General features: G+C 43.8%; 1 protein-coding gene across 2 annotated transcripts in view; it reads right to left on the bottom strand.

Annotated features, from left to right (window-relative positions):
- TAF6L (TATA-box binding protein associated factor 6 like) overlaps positions 1–18573 on the bottom strand; it is a gene marked incomplete in the record, with an annotated part of 985055 nt that overhangs the window by 751699 nt on the left and 214783 nt on the right. For both annotated transcript variants that reach the window (XM_044057070.1, XM_044057071.1), the window contains 1 exon segment: positions 12606–12656. In XM_044057070.1, coding sequence (XP_043913005.1) covers positions 12606–12656 — 51 coding nt within the window.

Here is an 18573-nt window from a genome sequence, read left to right as displayed (position 1 = left end):
GCGAACCGGCAACTGGCTTAGGAGAAGCTTCGTCGTTGGTTTTGGACCTCGACGTCTGTCTCTGTCTTTTTCCTTGTGTTTTTTGTGAACTCCGGTAGTCGGATTGCTAACCGACGACATTTCAGGATAGTTAAATCTTGAACCAAAATATTAAAAAGCAAAAATATACAGACGCTTAATAGTGCATTGGTTGAATTTTGCACAAAACCGACAACAAGGCATGTTGTGATCAGGGCCTAGCAAGGAATACAGTACAAATGAGAATCCTTATGAGGTATTTGCTTCCCACAAGTAATGCAATTATTAACTTTTACTGACATCAGTAAGGAGCAAGAAAAAGTTTCCCCAATGGGGTACTTAGCTTTAGTTTAAAGACTTCGGTTCTGAAACTCGAAAACGAAAATTTCAGGAGTCGGCCAACCAGCACTTGCAAACTGCTTCTGCTTCGGGCACCGGGTGGCAAGAAAGACTGATTAAAATGGTGTCGGCTGCATGTTTTATACCCCTGACGTCATGGAAGAGGAGACAGCAACCGACGCAGGACCCAAGACTTTGTTATTCAGGCCGACTGAGGGCAACCTGCCAGCAGATTACCCAAATGTAATGAATGCAACAGTGAAACATGAAGAACATTGAAAATTTAAGGAGTCAGCTGACCGACACTTGAGAACTGCTTCTGCTTCGGGCACCGCTCGGCAAGAAAGACTGATGTAATGGCATCGGCTGCATGCTTTATACCCCTGACTACCTGACGTCATGGAAGATGAGACAGCAACTGACACAGGACCCAAGACTTTGATAATCAGGCCAAATGAGGGCTACTGCAAACAGATAACCCAAATGTGATGACTACAATAGTGAAACACAAAGAACATCGCAGAAACTGTCTGTGGGAACTCCTGATGGGTATGTGCAGGTAGGTTTCCTTTAGGTCTAGGGCGACCATGAAGGCCCTAGCTGGAATGAGAGGCAGCAAGATGGGGAGACAGAGCATTCTGAAGAAGGGTACCTGAAGATGTAGGTTTAGAAAGGACAGTTCTAAGATGAGTCTCCAGGGGCCATCTTTTTTGGGGACCTGGAAGAAACGGGAGTAAAACCCTTTTCCTTCTTGTCCTGGAGGAACAGGCTCTATGGTGTCTAGCTGTAGAAGATCTGCCAGAACTTGTGGCATGAGATGGACCTGGTTTTTGGGGAGGGAAGGGATGCCTCTTCTGGGTGGCTTCTCTTTCCAGGATAGGAAGTACCCTTTTTGGATAATGTTTAAGACCCACTGGTCTGAAGTGATGGATTGCCAAAGGGGGAGACAGTAGAAAAGGTGGGCTGAGAGGGGGAGGTGGGCAAGGCAATCACGCATTACTGGGGGCCTCCTCTGTCCTGAAAGGGCTGTCTGGGTCGCTGTGGTGGAGCAGAGGATCTGGAGTTAGTAGGTATTCTGGCCCCTCTCCTGGACCTGGAAGAGAAGGGCTGTGGAGTATGTCTTACAAAGGTGGCTTTAGCAGGGTAGTTCCTATAATATTTGGAAATAGATGACACCAGCAGGTGCTTAATGTCCTGGAGTTCTTTGCTTTTTTCTTGTAGATTTTTAAAAAGGTCAGCGGATTGTTTTCTGAACAGCACATTGTGGCCCAGAGGGGCGTCCAGGATTTTAGCCTTGAAGTCCTCGGAGAGGTTCTGGAGTCTTAGCCAGGAGTACCTCTTGAGGGCTGAAGCAGATGCTGTAGACGTGGCGGATGCTTCTGCAGCATCGTAGCTGCACCTTATGGAGTGCCGGGCTACCTGTTGGTCCAAGAATGGTTAGGATGAGATGTCAGTCTTGCTGGGACTGTCAGACAAGGAAGCCAGCATGGAAGAGGCTTGAGAGACCAAGTCTAATGCATACTTGGTCATGTAGGTCTGATAATTTATGGCTCTGAAAGTCAAAGTAGAAGAAGTGTACACCTTCTTCCCCATCCTATCCATGTACTTACTGTCTTTGTCAGTGGGTAGTAGGGAGGCAGAGGACAGCGGTCTAGATTACTTATCTGCCATGGTGGCAATAACATCTGGGTCTGCCAAGGGTGGCTTAACTCAATTTGTGGTCCTCTGGTATTTTATAGAAGCGATGAGGATGCTTAGGGGCCGGAGGCTGGGAGTCAGGGGCCTTAGAGGCCACACTGAAGGTATCCAAGTAAGAAGGCAGAACAGGGGGAACTGCTGAAGGGGGGAGGGTGATTCCATTTGCAGCAGTTCAAAGTACCTTTTTTGGGTGTCAGTCATTTGGGAAGTGTCCCATTTAAAGTAATCTTTCATCTTGGTGATGGTCTCACCAAAAGTATTGTCCTGAGGGAGAGAATCCCCCTCCACAGATTCCTCACCCTGAGAGTAATATTCCTGGGGGGAGGCAATCTGGGAAACATCAGAAATGGACTCCTCTGATGAAGAGAAAGAAGAGTCATGTTCTTCTTCCCTGACCTGAGGGGTTATGGATGGGAGGGAAGAAGCAGAGACAGGCCTAGGGCTCAGAAGTGGCAGGGTGGAAGTGGCCAAGGCTGAAGGCCTAAGGGCCATGAAGGCCTGCATGAGAGAGGAAGTGAAGGCCTGCCAATCCGGTGTGACTTCTGAAGAGGAGGAGGTATGTTTAGTTTTCTGCTTATTTTTGGCCGGAGAGGAAGTAGAGAGTGGCCTGGCATTGGGTCTGGAGATTAGCACATCCTAAGACTGGATCCCTGCCAGAGGTACTACCGAAACTGGTTCCCCCTCGACCTCGATGGGTATCGCTTCTGAGTGTGCTCCGAGGACGTGCCAGTCACTGGCTGCGAAATGGCTTCGAGGAACGTCGCTACAGTCGACAGATCCTCCGAGCGTGCCTCAACCCCTAGATCAGCTGTTGGCGGTGCATCGGGAAGTGGAGTGGCAGGCGAAGAAGGCCTAGGAACCTTGGCTTTCTTGTGCGAAGGTTCAGGTGAGACCTCCGATGCAGGATCCATCCTAAGGGCTACCTGTTTGAGGCATTGGTTCTCGAGGTAGAGATTTAATGTGGCTAGATGGCTGTGCAAGGTCTTAGGCACAAACAACTGACAAATAGCACACAGGAGGAGTGATCGTGTTCCCGGCCTAGGCAAAAAACACACCTGTCATGGGCGCCCTTATGGGGTATCTGGCGCCCACATTGGCACATTCCCTTTTTTCCCTGACATCAGCTAAAGGCTACAACAACCAAGCGTTAGCTAAAACAATCATCAAAAATAAGAACATTTGAAATCCAACGCGCTACTTATCTTTAAGATACTATGTCTGTGAAGAAGCGATAGTACAATGCGAATGTCGTCTGCTTCTGAAAAGTTCGGAGGATTTTCATGCAGATGTTACATTTAAGGCCACTTATGGCCTTATGTGTGACATCCCACACAGACTACAGAGCCAAGCTGAAGCTTTTGTATAGAAGCCGACGTATGAGTCGCTTGAGGGCAGGAAATCCCACACCTAGAATACTGCAACATAGGAATAGAAGGACATCATTATATACAGAAAAATGTGTTGGAGGAGGAATGAGGTTTAGGAGAAGGCAGGAATTGAAATAGTTTATGTAATGTTGGATTGATAACATCGTAAAGAAGATTATATGTTCTGTATAGTGTTTGTAAGTGTGGACTTATTAATGCTGTTTGATTAATTTTATATAAATGTAAGTTTGCCTATGTCAAAAAATGATAGTTCAATAAAGGTGTTAAAAAAGACTCTACAATGAGGACTTGCCTTCCGATCACAACAAAGTGATGCACAAGGGTAAAACTGACCAAGTTATAGGAAGCCCTCAGTCAAAGCAATGTGGGGGATCCTGTCACCAAAAGAGGGTGAAGGGAACAACTGTTTTGACACACAATGGAGGGCTCTCATCATAGGCCAACTGACACAATAAGAATCAAAAGTGTTCAGTTGACTTCCTTTACTACCCACAAAAGGGACATATACAGTACTTAATGTTTCAACTGCAGAGGGTCACTTCACATCAGGAGTTGAGTACAAGCTTCTGGTCAGACCACCACCTGATCTATAATTTTACCTGAATTTGTCTAGGAGTTTATTATTGGATATGGAGCAAGATCCACTTCAGGATCAATACAGTATCTGAAACAGTGATCTGGCTGCCTTACTGGACTGGTCCTTTCTGGAGTTCAGTGAATTGATCAAAAGTAATTGCGGTCAGCCTACAATACAGCGATCTTGATGGTTCACGATCACCTAGCCCCACTACTGGGCTACCCAAACTCAACTACAGTCTGCCAATACACATCATCGGGATTGATTAGAGTGAAGGCTTGAATGCAGGTGAAAGAAATCGGGCCTTCAAGGTTTAAGGGAAGTCAGAACAGAATGATTTATGCAAAGTTGGACTGAAATACAGTTAATATAAATAAATAAAACATGTAATATAAACGTGTGTAAATGGAAAAAAAAATGTTAATATAATTTGTTTTATTTTCTACTAGTGTATGTGCATATGTCTTAAGTGATATCTTAATAAAGGTGTTTAAAAAACAAGAACTAAGGCCATCAAAAAACAAAGTGGATGACTATACTCAGTCCATCATTTGGAGTTTGCAAATAAAGAGGGAAAGGTCATCCCCTATATTCAAGAACATAAGGCACAGACGGCATAAGTGCAGTCTGTGTGTTATATTTAATACACAAACCCACCTTTACCTTAAATCACAAACACAGATTACAGTAATGACAAGCAGTAAAAAAATGGAACATGTACAGCTTTAAATCACACAGAAATTAGCACAGTACCTACTGATGCACTATGCACACTGTGCTATTCACCTGAATCACTGTGTAGCTTCAAAGCAGCAATATGCAGCAGAGAACAGCTGATAAAATAATTAATGATGTTTCTGACGTATCTTACTCTCTGTTGTTATGCCATACACTGACAGTGCATTACGATCATTACAACATGGCAGTGACAGTATTTAGTGCTGTGAGAGCTCCTGATGGTAGAAGCTTGGCTGCACTGCCATGGAAGGATGGAACAAAGCAGGTGGGGGGTTAGACAGCAGGTTTACTCAAGCCACAGGTGGCCTTGACTATATGCAGGATTTATCCTATGAAAACAAACATTTTAATGTTTTTTCTCCTCCACATATGTTCTGATGTTGCTGCTCAGCAACATATCCTTCATATTATTTATTTTGCTTTGTTTACCAGGTTTGTCTATCTAGAGTTAGTTAAGAACCCCTTTTCTGTGGAGGCCTGAGGGAAAAAGCTCCAACATATTACAATTTTAAAAAGACGTTCAGTAATATACATGAACAGACATCAAGTATACAATAATTGCACATGCATTTTCTAATTAGATTACATTTATAAAAATAAAGGCAAATATTGCAATATAAAAGATACTTACACATTAACAAATGTTGAACATTGATTTGAAGAGATATATTACTGCTTTTTTAAATAGATCGTGTGATTGGTGTTTATAAATTCAAAGAAATGGAGGTGAAAAAAGGAACTAGGGTAGGGCAAAGTTAATATTGTAGTTAAGAGATGGGGTATAAAGAAAATTCAGAGACAGTTTATAACACACACATGCATACATATATGTGTGTGTGTGTGTGTGTGTGTGTGTGTGTGTGTGTGTGTATCTACACACACACACACACACACACACACACACACACACACACACACACACACACACAACCTGAGTAGCACATCAGTACACCACCATCTGTTAGCAAATAGTTCTGTCCCATATGTTATGTAGTCGGGACCAGTCTGACTCCAGACATTCAAGTGCTTGCAAACTGCGTAAGATACTAGGGAGAGGGGTCATTCACACAGTGCTCTATATACACAGTACTGTGATTACACAATAGGCAAGACTGAGTATAAGATCTTACTCTACTGTATAGGAGTCTTTATGAACTGCAGAGGACTGTTTTTTTTTTTATTACTAAATTGTTTTTGCCCTTATGTCTGTTGATCATCAAGCCTCTAATGGACAGCCATCCAGGCAGTCATGAGGGAGATTTGTGATCTTGCTAGCATCAAGGCAATGACAGCAATGTTTCATTTATATTCCCAGTGCCAATCCAATGTTGGTGATGCAAGCATTTGTACCACCATGAGGCCACCTGCACCCCTCTCAATTTACATGTTTCAGTTTTTTTGCCAAACTGTTAATTTTTAACAATTTGGTAATTACATAACTAATTTGACATTACTTACCTACTCATCACTATAATTACAGCTGAGACTCAAACTGATGCAAGTGTCTCCTGCCTGCCCATAAATGTTCATGCCATAAACGAAGCTTAGCACATTTAGTCTTTCTTATTCAAAAGCAAATTTTAAAATCATTTTATTTGTAAATAGTGAGGAAAAGTACAGTTGTGTACACTTACCATAAATGTAGATGTTTGAGTGTATTCACTGTTGCAGTCATCACACTTGAGTTATCCTGCCAGGGGTAGCCCTCAGTCGGCCTGAATAGCAGAGGCTTAGTATTTCTGCATCGGTTGCTATCACTTCAGTACTGACGTCAGGTCGTCAGAGGTACAAGAACAGGCAGTGAATGCCATTACATCAGTTTTTCTTGCCCCAAATGTCAGGAGCCCCCAATAGGGAGCTAAGTTATGGTGGAAAAACATCACCAGTAAAAAGTAAATACCAATAGCCCTGTAAGGAGTGAGGAAAAGAGAGAGAGAGAGAGACAGAGAGACAAGGGGGCTGGAGGGTAGGAAACCAGGACTGCAACAGTGAATACACTCGAACGTCTACATTTATGGTAAGTGTACACAACTGTACTATGTTCTTTGTGTTTCACTGTTGCATTCATGACACTTAGGTTGATTCCCAAAGCTGAAGAATGGGTTGAGGCAGTCAAGAAGAGTTGGGGCTGGCTAGTATGCCCAGCAGGACTGCGGTTGCAAAACCCGCCGTGTATTTGGAAAAGATAGGCAGGTGGTAATGCTTGGTGAAGGTATGAACTGGACTCCAAGTCGCAGCTTCCAGAATGTCCCTGGTAGGGACTCCTCTGAGAAAGGCTGTAGAGGTTGAAGTTGTCCTAGTGGAATGTGTTCTGACCCCCCTGAGGAGGTGGTTTCCCATGGTGCTTGTAACAGAAATGGATACAGTGTGCTGTCCATTTGGAGATGGTTTTGATATGGCCTTGCCCTCTGCCCCTGGTGCAAAGCTGACAAGTAACTGCTCAGATTTCATAAAGAGCTTAGTCCTATCAAGGTAGAATCTGAGCTGTCTGTGCACATCTAATGAGTGCAGGATCCTTTCCCCCTTATTTTCAGGCTTAGGAAAAAAGGTGGGCAAATGGATAGATTGGTTGAGAGCCACACTGGACACCACTTTAGGCATGAAAGTCGGGTTAGTCCTGAGGGAGACCCTGTCAGCATGAAAAATGATGAAGGGTTCCACAGCCATAAGTGCTTGTAGCTCAGACACTCTTCCAGCTGAAGTGACGGCCAGAAGCAAGGCTGTTTTCCAAGAGAGGAATTTTAAGTCTGCTGACAATGCAGGCTCAAAGGGGGGGGTAGCGTGAGCTTTTCCAACACAAAGTTAAGGTCCCAAGCAGGGGTGGGGGCTCTTCTTGGTGGCCTTAAGTTGTTAGCCCCTCTCAGGAACTGATTGATGAGAGGGTGTGAGAAAAGAGGTGACTCAGTGCTATAATGAGCAGAGATGGCAGAGGCATGGATCTTAATGGAAGAGAAGGATAGGCCCCTGTGGAATAGGTCTGCTAGGTAATCGAGGATGAGAGGTAAGGAGGGCTGTGCTGGGTCCACTTCTTTATTCTGGATCCAGGAACAATACCTTTTCCACTGGTCAGCATAGGATTTTCTAGTACTGGGTCATCTGACTTCACGTATGACATCCAGTACCTGCTTGCTTAGGCTGGCCACTGGAGGAGAAGTCAAGGAATAAGCCAGGCTGCAAGGTTCAGGGACTGCAATTGCAGATGCAAGAACTGCCCCTCCTGCTGAGTCAGGAGAGTTGGGATCTGAGGGAGGTGCCATGGAGGCAACGGTGACAGACTGCGCAGCAGTGGGTACCAGTGTTGGTGTGGCCAGTCTGGGGCAATCAGAATTGCCCTTGGTCTTTCCTCCCTTATCTTGAGTAAAACTTTTGTAAGAAGAGGTAGAGGGGGAAATGCATAGATTGATAGGTTTGCCCACTGGAAGGATAGGGCATCCACTTTCCAGGCCTTGTTGTGAGGTTCCCTGGTGCAGAATTTCCTGAGCTGGGGGTTGTACGGGGAGGCAAATAGTCCACCTTCGGCGTACCCCATTTCTGGGTCACAAGGCTGAAGGTGTTGTGGTTTAATTGCCACTTGTGTGGGTCTAGGAGAATTCTGCTTAAGTTGTCTGCCAGAGAATTTTGGTTGTCTGGCAGGAATTGAGCTTGCAGGTGAATATGCATGGTTGAGGCCGTGTTCCAAGGGGTCATGGCTAGCCTGCAGGGTGGGTAAGAGTGGGTTCCCCCTGCTTGTGGTGTTGACGGTTTTGACTAGTAGAGACCCCGGAGAGAGTAGGGATCTGAAAGCTGTCAGAGCGTGCTGAACAGCTAGAATCTCTTTTTGGTTGATGTGCAGGTGAATTTGATTTATTTGGGCTCCAGTGGCCCTGAATGCACCTGCCATCCAGATGTGCACCCCAGGCATAATCTGATGCGTCTGTGGTTAGGGTCTGGGCGGTGTGGGTTGTGTAAAGGGAAGCCCCTTATTGTGGTTGCATGCTGCTGCCCACCAAAGGAACTCTTTCCTTAGACAAGGTATCATAGGTATGATAGTTTCCAGGTCCTGAGAATGTTGGCACCAAAGACTTTTTAAGTACCACTGAAGTTTCCTCATATGCAGTCTGGCATATGGAATTAGTAGAATGCAGGAGGGCATGAACCCTAGAGCTTGCAGGATTGTCCTTGCGGATAACTGGGTTCTGATGGCCATTTGAGAGAAGTAGCTCATCAGATAAGCTTGTTTTTCTGGAGTAAGGAATGCCATCTGGGATGCTGTGTCCAAGCTTGCTCCTAGGAATAAAATGTTTTGACTGGGGACTAGTTTGGATTTCATTTTGTTGAGTGTACCCCCGGGAGGTTAGAAGGTCCTTTACAAATATCAGGTGCTGCAACAGCTTTTCCTGATTGTCTGCCTGAATCAGGCAATCGTCCAAGTAGGTGTAAATTAGTAGGTGTAAATCTGAATATTTTTCTGTCTGCAATAGGCAATGGCTGGACCCAGGCATTTTGCGAAAAGTCTGGGAGCAGTGGATAAGCCAAAGGGAAGTACAAAGAACTGATAATGCATAGATCCTGCACTGATCCTGCACTGAAACATACATATTACTTGCAGGAGTCCCTGACTGGGATGTGCAGATAGGCCTCCTTTAGGTCTAGGGTGGCTAACCAGGCATCTTTGGACAGCATAGGGAGAAGCTGCTGTAGGGTGAGCATTTTGATTTTTGCTACCACCAGGAAGGTGTTTAGAATGGCTAGATCTAAAATTGGGCGCCAGGTGCCCTCTTTTCTGGGTACCAGAAATAGTCTGGAATAAAAACCTTGACCTATCTGTTCTGCAGGATCAGGCTGAATTGCCCTTATGGAGAGCAGGGACTAAACTTGTTTTTGTGTTTCTGCCCACTGCTTTGGAGGAAGGTCTGGGAACCCTTTTGGAGTTGGCAGCATGTGGAAATAAAATTTGTACCCCTGGGATACTATGTTGAGGACCCATCGATCGTTGGTGATGGAGGTCCAGTTTTTCGCATGGTGGGCAAGTTTTCCTCCTAGGGGCACGAGCAATTGGGCAGAGGTGAGTGGAGGAATTGAGAAGTCATTGCAAATTCTTTCCATAAGGAGGTGGCTTAGTACTCCCTGTTTTAGAAGTGGAGGCACTCCATTGCTTAGATCTCTGCATACTCCTGTAGACTTGGGGGTCTGTTTCCCCTAGGTCTAGTTTGAGGTGGCCTTGATGGGGCTGGAAAGGAACAACGTTGAGGGGTAATGCCTACTGAATCTTGGAGGCTGCACTTGCAAAAAATTTTTGACTGCCTGCATAGACTTAGATTTTTCTTCCATCTTTTTTAAAACCTCTTCTGCTTTGGTGCCAAACAGATGTTCCTTGTTCAGGGGTGCGTCCAATAATTTTTATTTGACACGGTCTGGCAAGGTCTGCTCCTTAAGCCAGGCATGCCTTCTAAGCACAGAACCTGTGACTGCTGCCCTGCAAGATGCTTCTAGGGCATCAAACCAACATTGCAGGGTATGCTTGCTGACTTGGCTTGCAGAATGCATAAGCTCCTGTAATTCTTTATTTTCTGCACAGTCAGGGAAGGTAGATCATTTTTGCTTAATAGGTTCCATAGTATGTTGCTGGTATTTCAGCATGTGGAAATGACAATTTAATGCTCTAATGGCAAGAGTTGCAGAGGTGTATACTTTTTTACCCCATCTGTCTAAAGCTCAGGAATCCCTGTCCGAGGGGGTGGGATTCTTACTTGTAGTTGCTTTTATTCCTTTAGATCCTTGGGAGATGACCTCTGGGTCAAGAGTAGGATTTTTGAAAAGAAATTTGTGTGAGCCAGGGACTCTGTAGTACCCGTCAGGTTTCTTGGGAGCAGGGGGTAAATTATCAGGAATTAGACTGGATTCCATAAAGACATCATCCAGAATAGGAGGGATAGCTAAGGGTCTGTGCTGTGGTAAATCTAAAAATTCCCCGAGTCTCTTTTTGGACTGAGGATAATCCTGGCATTCCCAATGGAAATGCTCTCTCAAAGTATGTAGGGTTTCACCAAAAGAAAAATCCTCTGGAGGGGTGGCAAAAGGAATGGATTCCTGTGCATCTGAATCCTCAGAAGCAGATAAGGCCATGTCTTCATAATCAGAAACCTCAGAGTCGTCGGACTCCTGGGTCAGATAAAGCTGCTGGGGACAGGTCTCTTTCTTTTAGCAGGGGATGGCTGGCTTCCCCTAATCAGCATGATAAGGTCTTCCGCCATTTTAAGCATCTGTGATTGTGGCAAGGAAGCAGGCGCTTGAGTTAGAGTCGTCGTTTTTTTTAGGCATAGCTCGTACTCTTGGCCTTAGAAACTCGGTAGTTTTAGAAAGAACTGAAGATACAAAAGAAGTCATTGGTTTGTGTCGAATATCGGTAGTGCGGAGAACTTCCCCAGAAGCTAGTGCCTGCACAGCGGCTCTGGACCCATCCAAGGTAGAGACATCCACAAGTTCCGTAGTCGAAGATTCTCACGGCATACCGGACTCTGAGTGGGTCTCGGTAGAGGCCTGTGAATCCATCAAAGCAGGCATCAGGGGCTGCGAAAGTGCCTCCCTGAGTATCGGTGAACTGGCAACTAGCTTAACGGAAGCGTTGGCAGTTTTGGACCTGTGAGGTCTGTCTCTGTCTTTATCCTTAAGTTTTTTCGGAAGATCGGTAGTCAGATGGCTTACCGAAGTCATTTTGGAATACGGAGATCGAGAATGAAAGTATTTAGCTACAAAAAGGGCCCGACGATATTAGTTTGGATGTTGATCAAAGCACAAAAACAGCAGCGAGGTACATTGTGGTCTGGGCCTAAACAGGTGACTCGGTAAGAATGGAAATCTCGGTGTGATATTTGCTTTCCACAGGCGAGACAACTGTTAACTTTTTCAGACATCGGATAAAGCAAGAAAAAAGGATCCCTAATGGGGTACTTAAATTTAGAGGACTTCAACTTCAATTTCGGAAATGAAAACTTAGGTTGCGGCCGACAGGCACTGCTTCTGCTTCGGGCTCCTCAGTAAGAAAACCTAATGTAATGGCGTTGGCTGCCTATTTTTATACCACTGATGATCTGACGTCAGTACTGAAACGACAGCAACTGACGCAGAAATACTAAGCCTCTGGTATATGGGCCGACTGAGGGCTACCACTGGCAGGATAACCCAAGTGTGATGACTGCAACAGTGAAACACTAAGAACATCAACCTTTTGTTTTGTACAAAATATTTTTACATGCATAATGATGCATACAAACACTTTTTTAATACAAAAACAAAAGATAATTTTGCACCTTTAGACATGATTTAAAAAAAAAAGACCATTGTTAGACCTATCCCTAAAAGTCTTACTTGGACATGCATGACCAGAAGACATAAGGCTTCATTCTCTAGTGTTCATTTTATTGATAAGTTGCTGAAGTTCTGCTTGTGCGTTTTCTTTCCTCATATGGCCTCCCTAATTCTCAGTCCATTTTCTAATGCCAAGAAAAGTACTGAGACTGCCCTCTTCAAAATGACCTGATGTATACATGGACCCTTCTCCAGTATTCCCTGATCTCTCTCCAGCGTTTAACAGCATGCTTCATAAGATCTTGCCTCAGCATTTCCTGTCCCACTAAGGTCTTTCTGTCACCATCCCGGAGTGCTTTACCTCTTGCCTCCTGGGACACACCCACATCATTGTTTCCTGTAACCATTCTTGCCCAAAATATCCTCAACATTACCTTGTATTACAGGATTCCATGTAACCTAAAACTTATCAGAAGTTACTTTAAAAGAAAAAAAGGCTACACGTACAGGTGAAAGAAAGGAAATAAGAGCTTACAAACCCATCTCTCATCAAATCTTACCTGATCCCTGAGGTTCCAGGTTTCCTTTTCCATCTAGATATGCAACTTGAACTAAAACACAGAAAGAGAAACATTTAGCTAACAATGATGCAAAGAAAATATAACCTCAATCAAATAAAGCTGGTCATATCTAAAAAACAACTTCTTGTCATAAAAATGATTTAGTAATGGACAAAACACAGAAATCTGGGCAACATCAGTGTATTACATACTTTTACTCCACTTCAACTGCACTGCAAAACTCAAGCTCACAAGTAGAGTAATTTTAAACAACTGAGCAAGGTGTGCTGTATAACCCCCCCCCCCCCCCCGCCGCCAAGCATGAAGTCAAATTTGAAAAGAATGTTCCCACCTTCAGTAACACTTATTTGCATTTTAATAGTTGCCACCCATTCTCTTTTCAGAAAGGTATCATTAAAGCTCAGTTAATTAGAGAAGAGAGAATGACCTTCAGCAAGGAAATACTTTTGCCAGAAATGGATGAGTTATGCAGTACGTTTTACATTAGAGGTTATCGTAAAACCATTGTTGCCAGCTTAAAGTTGAGTTTTTTAAAGAATGGAGTTTACAATACAAGACACTTTTGGGGATTGGTCTTGATGGTAAGGGGGTTAACACACAAAGGTGGTGCCTCTACGGACCCTGGTAATTACCGCCCCATAAGCTTAACAAGCCTGGTCTGCAAAGCTATGGAGAGGATCATAATGGAACTCATAAACAAAGAGATAGGGGACTTGCAGACACTGGACCCGACCCAGTTTGGCTTTGTCAAGGGCAGATCATGCCTTTTGAACTTGGTTGACTTCTTCGAAACAGTCACCAAGGCCATTGATGAGGGAAAGGCAGTCCATACAGCCTACCTTGACCTTGCAAAAGCTTTCGACACAATACCCCACTCGGGTATTATAGAGAAACTTACCAGCTTAAATGTAAACCCATATGTCACAAGATGGGTTGCAAACTGGCTAAAGGACAGAACCCACAGGGTTAGAGTTGTTGGCGCCATGTCAGACTCCAAGCCGGTCACAAGTGGTGTCCCACAGGGCTCAGTCCTTGGCCCCCTGTTGTTCGGCATCTACTTCTCAGAAGTACAGGCAAACATAGGAGGACTATGGCTGACAAAGTTTGCAGATGACTGCAAACTGGGCGCCATAGTGTAAAGTACATCGGACACAGATATCCTTCAGAGGGGTCTCACGGAAACTGATAGCTGGTGCCAGAGCCATGGCCTGAAGTTAAATGCCAAAAAATGTATAGTCATACCCTTCGGGAAAAACAAGGTAACCCCAAGCTACCATATAGGTGGCAATCCACTAAGCACAGAAGAGGTTATCAGGGACCTGGGGACCCAGGTTGACAGTGGCCTTTCTTTTGACACTCACATTGCTAAAGTGGTTAGAAAGACCTTCTACATCACCCACCTGATCATGAAGGGATTCGCATCCAGATCATGTGAGGTCATTGTTCCCCTGTACTCTTCACTTATCAAACCAATGATAGAGTACAATGCCCCATTCGGGATGTATCTCACCCGACACCTGCAGCAATTGGAGAGACCCCAAATGTTCCTCACCAAAAGGATAAAGGGACTCCAAAATCTGTCATATGCTGCCAGACTGAAGAAACTCCAGCTCTATTCAGTCGCATACCGTCTGCTCAGAGGTGACCTGTGCCTGACATACAAGGCCATGTCCAACCCGGAATTAATGGACATGCTCCACCTCAAAAAATCCAAATCTACCAGATCCACTAGAGCAAGCGACTTAAACCTTAGCACGGATATAAATAGGACATGCTGGAGGGATAGATTTGTCACCCAGAGACTCCCTATGCTGTGGAATAAAATCCCGGTCCATATGAGGCAGAGCACCTCGCTGGCTCTGTTCAAGAGAAATCTTGACCGGTGGATGGGAGATCGTAGGTTTACCCCGGGAATCATCTCTGTGTCACTGCTGGACAGAGGCAAAACAAACTAATGGGCACAGTATTTTTTAACATAAGGGGTGGCGTAAGCCACAAAACTTTGGGCTAGGCTTATAAATGCCTTAGGGCAGATAGCCTAGTATGAACCTATGAATGTTAATTTCAACAAAGCCCTGGTTCTGAACTATTCTAACAATGTTAAAGATGTGAAACACACTGTCAGGAGAAATTGGAATGCGTTTGGTACCAACCCCAATTTGCTGCCCGTTTTTAGGATGAACCACATTTTGTTTACAAGACTGGTAAAAAATATAAAGAGCTATTTAGAGAAGAACAGGATTGGAACAGTCAACTATCCAACTGAGAGCAAAGGTGCAAATAAATGTGGTAGGTGCAGTCACTGTAAGGACATCTTAGTAGGAAATAAACTGTTTGCTGGTATCAATAATGAGAGTACTGTATCTAAAAATGGGAACTCTCTAACACAACGGGTTGTGTATACAGTAAAGAGTTCATCCTGTGCAGCATTCTACATTGGTAAGGCAGAGAGAAAGCTGAATAAATGTATTTATGAGCACAGATATGATATCAAAGACTTAAACACTAACATTAGCTTATACAAACGCACATTAAAATGTATTAATTGTACTGTTTTCAAATTTGGTAATGTGGACATGGTAGGAATAGATTTTAGGGGCAGTAATTGGGAAACAGAACTTGAATACAAGGAGCTATTTTTGGCAGTTCAGGTTAAACACAGATACCAATCCAGGCATTAATGGACATACCTCAATAGTACCAGTTTTAAAATTGAGGGCAGCCAAGTTGTAACCTTTTTAATCATGGTATTTCAGACTACAATTTTTTTAACTACCATTTTAGACATTTTTCTATAGGTCAGGTTTTTGTATCTTTTAAACATTTTTTTTTCAAATGTTATATTTTACCACTTTAATGTTTTAACTCTAAATTGGCCCTAGGCATGAATGTGTGTGTGTGCCTTCTGTGGAAGGTTGGGCACTGGGCTGGCAACTCAACACCATAAAACTCCACTGCCAATCGTTATGCGGACCATTGTTCCGCTGTGGCAACCCCTAATCGGGAAAAGCCGAAAGAAGAAGAAGAAGAATGATGTGAAGTTGTTCAATCTCGCCGTTCATTCTTGACTGATGGTTCGGAGCCGATCCATCGGCTCCGGTACAGCCATATGCAAAGCTCGAGGTCTTCCAGTAGCTTGCCTACATCTCCCCACCCCACCCCCAACAGGAGTGAGCCAGTAGCAGCTGCTTGCTCACACCCTCTCTGGCCAGCTCCTATAGACACCCCAGCCACTAATGAAATGTGGGTCACCTGTGCAACAGTCATGGATTAATGCCACAGCACTGTCTTAGCAAACAACCCATTTTTACTACCACCTGTCACAGCTGACCCACACATTTGCAGTGACCATTGCTCCCTCAGCTTTTACATTCAACTCCTATGCCACAAAATCCTCCCACCACCAAATTAACTTGTTTCAGAGCTAAATCATAATCTAGTATCAATAAACTTAAAACCTTCATGACCACACTAGACTGGTCTCCTATACAGCAATCAAATGTTTCCAACTACAAAGCTGAACTGCTCACAAATTTATTACTAAAAAAATAAATAAATAAAAATTAAAAGATACATTCTTCCCCTTAATCACAAAACTTTATAAGGCCAGTAGAACACACAGTTAACTTACAATATTAAAGCTTACCTAATTCTCATAGAGGTGATACACGCTTGGAATTCAGACCCCACTTCACTAACTAAAAAAAGTACACTTGTGTAAATTGAACTTACCAGAGCAATAGATATTCAAAAGATCAGTGCTGCATTAGCCTTGGCTATATAGGTTACTTCCTGCCAAGGATAAAACAGCAGGTCAGCTTCCAAAACTTCAGGAAACCTTCTACATGCCAAAACTGTCAATCAGCTCGAGCCTAGCCGACTAAAAGACAAGTTTGGGGGAAAAAGCTTTCCTACCAGCAGAAAGAGGCTGAGCCTTCAAAGGATAAAATAAATGTCCACACACTGGCCTAACAATTCTGTCAATGCCTTGAAAGGACAAAATAAATGTCCACCTAGAAAAAAAAAAACAAAACTTACACAACTGCACTACACTCATCATATTGATCAATGCTGCTGTAGCCTTAGCTATATGGGTAGATTACTTTAGCTAAGTTTCTAACTACATTGGGGAGGTGGAAGGAGAATAGACCAGGACCCCTTGATCTGGACCTAGAGAAGGAATCAAGCTTATAGTTCTCTGTAGAAGTATGTACAGAGAACCAAGTTGCAACTTCTAGAATCCAATCTATTCCAAAAGCCATAGATGAAGCCAAGGCCCTGGTATAGTGGGCTTTGGCCCTGCCTAGCTTAGTTTTGTTATGGTGATGTTAGCGCAAGGCAATAGTCTTGGATAACTATTTGGAGTCTTAGATAACCATTTGGAAATGGTCTGTTTTGACACAGGTTGTCCTTTCTTATCTTCACAAAAAATGACCAATTGATCCAAAGATCTGAAACATTTAGTTCTGTCAAGACAGTACCTGAGATGTCTGTGGACAGCCAAGGTATGGAGTATCCTTTCTCCTTCATTTTTAGGTTCAGGAAAGAAAAAGGGGAGATGGACTGTACGGATTAAAGTAAACTTGCACCCCACTTTAGATAGAAAAGAAGGATTAGTTCTCAAAGAAACTCTGTCCATGTGTAAAATGACTTGGGGTTGAATCACCATACGAGTTTGGACTCAGAAACCCTTCTTGCAGAGGTCAGAGCAATCAGTAAAAATGTTTTCCATGTTAAGAACTTCACGTCAACCAGATTAGTTGGTTCAAATGCAGCAAGTGTTAGCTTCCCTAATCCAAAAATAGGATCCCAAGGAGGGACCATCGGTTTTCTTGGAAGCCTCATATGCAAAACTCCTTTCAAGAACATTTTGACACAAGACTGCATTAAAAGAGAAGGATCCATTGGCAGACATGCTGAAAAGGCTGATAAAAGAATCTTGGAAGAATAAGAAAAAAGTCATAGGACAGTAGCTCACAGAAATATTGTAGAACCAGAGAAAAACTAACCCTGAATGGGTGCTGGTTATGCTGTTGGCACCAACTAGAAAGCGTTTTCCATTTGCTAATATATGATCTTCTAGTAGCAGGCTTTCTTGCCTCCATTACTGCCTACTGCACATCTCCAGTAAACAGGTGCCTAAAAGGAATTAAACCCAATCATCCAGGCAGTCAATTGAATTTGATTGATATGGGGGGGTGTTGTGTATCAAATCCCCTGTTCTTGTCTGAGTCAACTCAGTCTATGACAAAGCTTGTGATAATTGCTCCTGGCTATTTCCAAAAGAAGGTAGTACCATGTCTGCCTGGACCAGAAGGGAGCCACTACAGGTGACCTTGAAGGATTACATCTGAATCTCCAGAAGTACACTGGATATTAGTGGAAAAGATGGAAAAGCATACAGGAACATTCTTGTCAAAAAAAAAAAAAAAAAAAGAAAAGGCATCTGTCTTCCATGCATTCTTGTACAGAGTACTTGAACAGAATCTTGTCAGTTGATTGTTCATAGTGGAGGCAAAAAGGTCTACTTTAGGAACTCCCCATAGGTGGATCAAATTTTGGATGACCCCTGATCTAGTTTCCATTTGTGAGGGTCTACCCTGGTCCTGCTCAGCTTGTCTGCAACAATTTTCCTCTGAAGGAATGTAGGATGCCTGTACAGTGAGTTTGTGCTGTGGAACTATATCCCAAGCTAACAGCCAATCTGCAAAGGGGGTCTGACCTGCTTCCCGCTTGCTTGTTGATGTACTGCATGCCTGTGGTACTGTCTCTGTAACCACTTGAAGAGGTTCCTGATACCAAAGATGTTTCAGGGAGTTGAGTGCCTTGATCAGGGCAAACATCTCCTTGATATGCATTTCCGTGCATCTGTCCTTGGTGACCCACACCACCTACACTTCTATTCTTCCTGAAACTGATCCCCAAGCAAATCCTGAGGGATCTGTGA

Source organism: Protopterus annectens, chromosome 15.part0 (genome assembly GCF_019279795.1).
Source record: "Protopterus annectens isolate FY-2018-M chromosome 15.part0, PAN1.0, whole genome shotgun sequence".
Classification (NCBI taxonomy): domain Eukaryota; kingdom Metazoa; phylum Chordata; order Ceratodontiformes; family Protopteridae; genus Protopterus; species Protopterus annectens.
Note: the sequence above shows the minus strand (reverse complement) of the source record. Positions and strands in the feature narration are given on the sequence as shown.